Source organism: Lactuca saligna, chromosome 9 (genome assembly GCF_052625555.1).
Source record: "Lactuca saligna cultivar CGN05327 chromosome 9, ASM5262555v1, whole genome shotgun sequence".
NCBI lineage: Eukaryota > Viridiplantae > Streptophyta > Magnoliopsida > Asterales > Asteraceae > Lactuca > Lactuca saligna.
In genome coordinates, this window is record NC_136425.1 from 21,275,860 (window position 1) to 21,283,342 (window position 7,483).

The 7,483-nt window shown below is 37.7% G+C and overlaps 1 protein-coding gene across 1 annotated transcript; it reads right to left on the bottom strand.

The window, feature by feature from the left end:
• Nucleotides 1-3,355: 3,355 nt before the first annotated feature.
• LOC145018689 (homeobox-leucine zipper protein HAT14-like) lies at nt 3,356-6,347 on the bottom strand. The gene is made up of 4 exons (XM_078976552.1): nt 5,926-6,347; nt 4,869-5,287; nt 4,141-4,220; nt 3,356-3,997 (listed from the first exon to the last, which is right to left on the bottom strand). The coding sequence occupies exons 1-4, from the start codon at nt 6,242-6,244 to the stop codon at nt 3,718-3,720; spliced, it is 1,098 nt and encodes a 365-aa protein (XP_078832678.1). The 5' UTR covers nt 6,245-6,347; the 3' UTR covers nt 3,356-3,717.
• Between the last annotated feature and the right edge of the window lie 1,136 nt (nt 6,348-7,483).

Here is a 7,483-nt window from a genome sequence, read left to right on the forward strand (position 1 = left end):
CCATACAGTGCTTCATAAGGAGTTTTATCTTTTACTCCTTTTGTTGGAACCCGATTGAGAATCTGAACCGCATGGCGTACTGCCTCTCCCCATAAGATTTCTGGAACTTCCATTGCTTTCAATAACGATCTCGTGACTTCAAGGATAGTTCGATTACGCCGCTCCACAACTCCGTTTTGCTGTGGAGAGTATGGAGCGGTCACCTGTCTCCTACTTCCTTCCTTGCTACAATATTCATTGAAGTCATCAGATGTGAATTCTCCTCCACGATCAGTACGCAAGCCTTTTAGCTTAAACCCGGTTTCACTTTCCACCTATTTTCTAAACCTTTTGAAGGTTTCATAAGCCTCACACTTTTGCTTGAGCAGGTAAACCCACATGAACCTGCTGTGGTCATCAACAAGAAGGAGGAAATAGTGATTACCTGCTATTGTTTGTGGTGTTATGGGCCCACAGAGGTCAGCATGCACGAGTTCCAACGGGACATTTGCTTGCCATTGAGATTCTTGTGGGAACGATTGACGAGTCTGCTTGGCTACTAAACACCCTTCACAAACTTGTGCTGGGTGACACACCTTTGGTACTCCACGCACCATTCCTTTCTCCACCATGGATTCTAACGAGCGAAAATTGACATGCCCTAGACGAGCATGCCATAGCCAAGCCTTGTCGTCTATTTTCGCGTGAAGACAAACCGGTTGGGTTGTGTGAAGCACTATCTTATACAAATGGTTCTTTGAACGTTGTACCTTCATCACAAGCCTGCTGTACTTGTCATGTACCTTTAGGAATTCTTGCTTCATCCCAATCTCATAGCCTTCTTCTGTCATCTGCCCGGGACTTAGAATGTTACTTCGGAGAGCCGGAATGTAATACACTTCTGCAATGACCAGTTGTTCTTTATTCTTGCAATCTAGCAAGATGGTTCCCTTGCCTTTGATCTGAACTCTTGATCCATCTCCAAACCGTACCTGTCCCCTTATATTTTCATCCAGTTCTGCAAAATATTCTCTTACTCCTGTCATATGGTTACTAGCTCCATTGTCTAGATACCATGTGTCCTTTTCATTCCCATTTTGACTTGGAAAGACCTTATCTTCATTTAACAGAACCAACTCTTCAGTCTTTTCTCCGTGTACAGTCAAGAGTAGAGTTGTCTCATCTTCTTGTGCTTGAGTAAGATTCACATTTCCTTCTGTACGTTTTGGTTTAGGGCATTCTGATGCAAAATGACCAAAAACATCACAGTTAAAACACTTGATGTGTTTCTTGTCTCGATTCTTCCAGCGGTCTTGGTTGTTATCTCGTGACGAGTTGCCACCCCGGCCACCTCTGCCTCGCCAACTGCCTCTTCCTTGACCTCCATTTCTACCCCCTCGATCATTGTGTGACGAGCCTCGACCCCTTCCTCCTGAGTTCTTTCCGGGAGTTTTCTGACTATTTTGTCCCTCTGATCGGGTCAGCATCAGACTTGCTTCTGTGGCTGCGTTATCGGATCGAAGTTTCAAGCGGGATTCATAAGCTTTAAGTCTTCCAATGGCTTCTTCGAACGGCATGTCGTCTATATCAGCATATTGCTCAATAGAGGCAACGAGTTGCAGGTATTTGTCTGGGACAGAATCGAGTAGCTTTCAAACCAACACTCCATTGGCTAGGTTCTCACCAAGACTTACATAACTGGAGCTTATCCCACTTATTTTTCCTGCAAATTCATCGATTGTTTCTCCTTCCTTCATTCGTAAAGAGTCAAACTCACTCTTTAGCGCGTGCTTTCTTGCCTTCTGAACCCGATCGGCACCCAAGTAACGAGTCTTCAGCGAATCCCATACTTCTTTTGCCGTCTTCTTCTGCTCAACTTGAAGGATCACATCATCGGGTAACGCCTGGAATATGAATGCTCGAGCCTTCTTACTTTTCTTTTCATCAACAGCCGCGCCAACTCGGTGCTCGATGGATTCCCATACTCCCTGGGCATCCATTATCGCCTCCATCTTTATTGCCCATGTTGTGTAGTTCGTAGGTGACAGCATCGGGTATTGGAGTGGTACACCACCATTCCCATTCTCTTTTCCCTGTATTATCGACATGATTTCTAGGCGTAGGTATTTGGGCAAGAACTGGAAAAGCTAGCTCTGATACCAACTGTAGGAGATCAGCCCCTGTTGGATCAAATCGTTCAGGCCACAAATTCTAAAGATGGAGTTTTTTAAGAACCGACTGTAAGTTCTCTATTGCATACATTGAAAGTGATTACAAAGGGAAATATAAATACTGAATACAGAAACAGAAACTAACGATTTACATGCATCTGCATGTGCTTCTACGTGTGGCCAAATGCCACATTATTCTCCTAAATACGTGGTCAACACAGGACCAAATCTGCTTTATTCAAATGCCTCAACGGCTAATCTTAGAATTAAATCTAACAACATCAACGTCACTTTTCTCCTTGCCATTTAAGAATTTTCTCCTTGCTATCAAATTTATCTCACTATTATCCAAGTTACCTCCCCAAAAGAAGTTCGTCAAAAATTCTCCAACATTTTAATAACCATGGAAGAGGATTTATAAAGTGAAAAAAAAATGCAGGTCAAGGTTGCCACCGACTGCTTTGCCCAAGACAAGCCTCGTCCCAAATGATAAATTCCTCGACTTCCATCTAAAGAGCTTTCTTTGGAACTTATTAATCGAGAGTACCATGGCAGTTAAACCGGAGGGAACCCTCACCAAAGTTCATCTAACATGCCTTATCCAAGAGTTCAAAATTGTATACCCCAACGACAAGTAAATAAGGTAAAACATCTCAATATAAAAATGAGATTCCATTTGTTATCTTCCGACCATTCGCCAAGAAAATAACATTGTCAACATATTGATAGATGTGTATAAGGGGGCCACTATTTTTTTACGCTGAATCCCATGGTACAACTGTTTACCTAGAGCCTAAAAAATTGCTAATCCCCCCTCCCCTCGGTATCAAATATGAAAAAGAATGATGATATGGGTCACCTTGACGCATCTTTCTTTCCATGGAGAATTGTTTGGTAGGGGACTTACCGAAACCCTAGCCGATGAGAGGAAAGACCGAACCTAATTCCACTATTTCATAGAATCTTATCGTCCACAAAGTTTCAGTTAACACTATCCCAAGCCTTCTCAAAATCCACCTTAAAGATAATTAAAGATAAGCAATATATATTTTTCTCTTTTTATCCCAACTGAAACAATATATATCAAGTAGCTCCAGTAACTAGCTAGCAGGTAGTGGTTTAAGATAGCTGCGTTACAATGACCATATAAAAAAACCCTTGCATGAAAAGGCATGCCAAGCTTTATAAATGTTACGTGAGATCAATTTATAGAAAGAATATGAAAAAGAAACGTAAATAATGAATATGTTGTATGTGACAGACCAGCATACCGACAAGAAGATAAAGTAACGCTAAACAAAAGAAAAAGACACCTTTAATTTCTTCTTCTATATCATTCTTGGTCAAACCATAGTCCTCCAATTGCATAATTAAAATCTCCCCTAAAACTAGACAAACAACAAAAGACGTACATCAATCAACATATGGTGAAAAATGGGCAAGGATGTATACACATATGCGCAAGGTGTAAACTGTTTGCTGTGTTTTGTTCCCATGCTCTTCAGTTTATCAGATTCCCACCAGAAGATAATGACATCAATGCATCGCGATCTATGATGTTTTGCCACTAGTGTGATGGGCAGTCACTGGTGGTTTGTTGGAGGACTGTGGCGGTGGTGGTGGTGGGCTTGCTGGCTGGAGTTGTTGTAGAAGTGGTGGTGACGACTCGTTCACAGGAAGGACACATGGTGAGGGTGGTAGCGGGATGCTGCATGTAAAAAGGCTGGGAAGTCTTTAAGGCTCTTAATTCTTGAAGCTCCTTTTGCAATCTCCTATTTTCTTCTGTCAATGTTTCACAACATGTCTTTAGATACTCACAATCCACCTCAGTCTGCTTCAGCTTTGTTCTAGGATCGATCATTAATTAAATCAATAATTACTTCAAAGAAAGTACGTATATATACCCACTACATAACAAACTGATTAATGGGTAGTTACTGTTAGTATTAAACTATTAATTAATGTTAGTGATTTATTGTTAATATTATACCTTGCTCTTCTGTTTTGAAACCACACTTCAACTTGTCTTGGACGAAGATTCAGCTGGTTTGCTAAAACTAGCTTTTGTTTCTGCAAAAATAATTTCTTAATTAAACAAAGGCATTAATAATCCGTACAAGAATATGCAAGTGTAAACAATAAAACGAAGTTCCTGCGATTATGGATTACTTTTTTAATTTTGGGAATTCCAATGTATAATATATATAAATTTTAATAAAACTTAACTGATCAGATTGGGGGAACCCTATTTTTTTTTTCGAAGAATGTCTAAGCAATGCAGATGCATATTGGAAAATAATATTTTCCATAATGAGTGATTCGACTATGAATACGACTACTTCTTTGACGAAATGGTATCAAATATCAAATTTTAACAACCCTAGTTAGAAGTTGGTGTATGTGATAGGATGTATATGAGTTCAAACATATATACATTCTTTCGCTCTAAGCAAGACTTAAGCTTTGGGAGCTTTTTGTGATGTTGGATGCATGAAATTTGAAGGTATTATATGTTTGGAAAGGAGAGGGTTTTTCATTAATTACTCATAGTTCACTTGCATAGACCTTCTTGATTAGCTAGAGACGAAAATACTACTATTAATTAGGTTCTTTCTATGATCAGACGTAGTTGCACAATAATCACCTTTTACAATTTTACAAACATGAGTTCAAGTATAGATCTATTTCCGCCATCTTATGAATGAAAAAGAGACTTACAGGGTTGAGGGTATTGTGTTCTTTGAAGCTTTCTTCAAGAAAAGCCGACTGTTCTTTAGTGAGTCGGAGTTTCTTTCTGCCCAACCCATTTTCGTCTTCATCACTAGTTCCAACATACCCTCCTCGTCTTGAAGAAACTCGTTGATGATCTCTTTCTGAAACTCCCACTAAATAATCCATATTCCCCGTTACTAATTCCAAATCCCTATTCTTTAATGGCAATCTACTGCTACCAGTGCTGCTCCTGAAAATGGAAGAGAAATCCATTTGAAATGATGATGTATCACTGTTACTGTCCGTAGGAGAAGACTGAAGGGTCGCGGGTTCTTCACCATTGTGATCTGGATCATATACTGCTGTTATTGGCTTCACATCCAGCCCTTTTCCTCGTTTTGTTTTCGAATGTGGGTCTGATGTAACTGTTAAATTTTAGCTACGCATATTATTATCATAAAACACCTGAAAATTTTTGAAAATTTTGAAGGATATGGCAAGTAAAATATGAATGTGTATATATATATATATATATATATATATATATATATATATATATATATATATATATATATATATATATATATATATATATATATATATATATATATATATATATTGCCTTCCATGACATTGATATTCGAAGATGAGAGTAGAAACCACATATAGTCAAATATAAATCAACTCTTCAAAAGCAACAAATAAAAACCCGGTTTTTGTGTTGATGTAACAAGATTCATAAAAAATAGCACTTTTTGAGAAAAAGAATAAAGACATCCATCTTTTTTATACCATATGGTGGGGGATTAAGCGATCGATTGTTTTCTTTAATTTGCTTAGACACCCGGGGGGGTAATAACAACCCTGTAGTTTTTGTGATTTTGGGTAAAAATGGGAATTTATATATTGTATATATGATCTTGTGGTTGTACTTAATTACCTAAATAAGCGAACTAATTCTTTTTGAAAATTAAATTAAGAAATCATGAACTGTTTGTAGATAATTAACACTGGATACTGGATAGGATCGAACACAAAAAAGTAGGGAGAAAGTGGGATTTACAAATTTGAGAGAGCCATGGAAAAGGACGGCCACCAGAAGGTGGTGGTGGTGGAGATTGGTTGAGAGCCGGTGAGAAAGGGAGGAGATCAAGCTGAAGTGGTGGTTGATCCGACGATGATGAAGAACAGTTTGTTTTATCATCATCGTTTTTCTCACTGAAGTTCTTATACTGATCATGATCTGGAATCTTAATGCTAGCGCTGCTGCTTCCTACGTTCATGCAAAACCCTAATTCCTTCACCTTCTGCTGCTGTGATCTGCTTTGATCGGCAACCGAGATTGTTTTTGGCGCATCTCCTAAGCTTAGAGCAAGCTCCATTATTTCTCTCTCTAGAAAATCTCTAATGATATGCAGGAGACTTTTATAAAGGGAAGTGTGCGTATGTGTGTGTATTGAAAGGAGAGCTTCAAGGGAGAGATCTTTCTATAGAAGCTATGTGCAAAATACTTTAATGTATAAACAAAGCTGGTCTAGGCATAATCATTTGGTTTTGGTCATATTTTGTTTTCTTTAAACCATAATACCTTAGAAGTTCAAATAAATATATATATATATATATATATATATATATATATATATATATATATATATATATATATATATATATATATATATATATATATATTTTCTTCTCATTGTTTGAAATTAGAATGGCAAGGGTAAAATAGACTTATAGAGATAATCTAGAGGACCGGACCAGGACCACAATGTCACTTGATTAACCAAAATGAAGTCAATGCTTGGTGCATCATTTCGTCAACAACAACGCTTGTTCTTTCATTTAGCGCTTTTAACCTAACAATGAGAATTAATCCATGACTCATCACGATAGAAGTGCCAAAATTTTAGTAGACTTCCACTAACCATGAGTGATTAAAGTAGAAGGACGAGTAAACGCCAAAAGAATTAGAAAATGCTTCAAAATTTTTGACGGCTACATATGCAAGTCTTACAAGTGACATGCTTGGACAATTTTTTAGGTATCATCAATATACTCCTAAACCAACATGCATGTCAAACTATTTTATGTGTGATGCAACACTTCTAGAAGTGTTGCATTAAGTAGTGGTACATATGATCAACTTGTATATTCCTTATTTACGCACACTTTCATATTTTGTATTGCATGTTTATTATTTTATGTTAGTTCTGATATTACCATCTTTTAGGTTAGCAGAGTGGCACGAGAACGGCGCACTCTGCCTCCCAAGCTTGTTATGCCAAGGTGAGAATCCTTAGTCGGCACCCTTCTTGAGGATCTTTCTCCTTTTTGGACTCTTTGACCAACTAATTAACAACTACTATTTTTAATTTTTTTTTTCAAATACAAAACACAATAAATATCAACATAATCCATCATTTTTTACAACACCAACATTTTCTTCTTTCTTCGTTTTAAAATGTCTTCACGATCATCTTCATCTTCATCTTTGGTAATTTTTGACTTGGCGCAATATATAAATGGTGATGAGGGCTGCTCAAATGATCGATGGAAAACAAGATGTTTTAAAATGTCTTCACGATCATCTTCATCTTCATCTTTGGTAATTTTTGACT

Coding starts and splice junctions, on each gene's coding strand:
- LOC145018689 (XM_078976552.1), bottom strand. CDS start 6,244: ATGGAGCTTGCTCTAAGCTTAGGAGATGCGCCAAAAACAATCTCGGTT. Junction 5,288..5,925: donor TCCATGGCTCTCTCAAATTT/GTAAATCCCACT, acceptor AAAATTTAACAG/TTACATCAGACCCACATTCG. Junction 4,221..4,868: donor AACACAATACCCTCAACCCT/GTAAGTCTCTTT, acceptor TTATTTTTGCAG/AAACAAAAGCTAGTTTTAGC.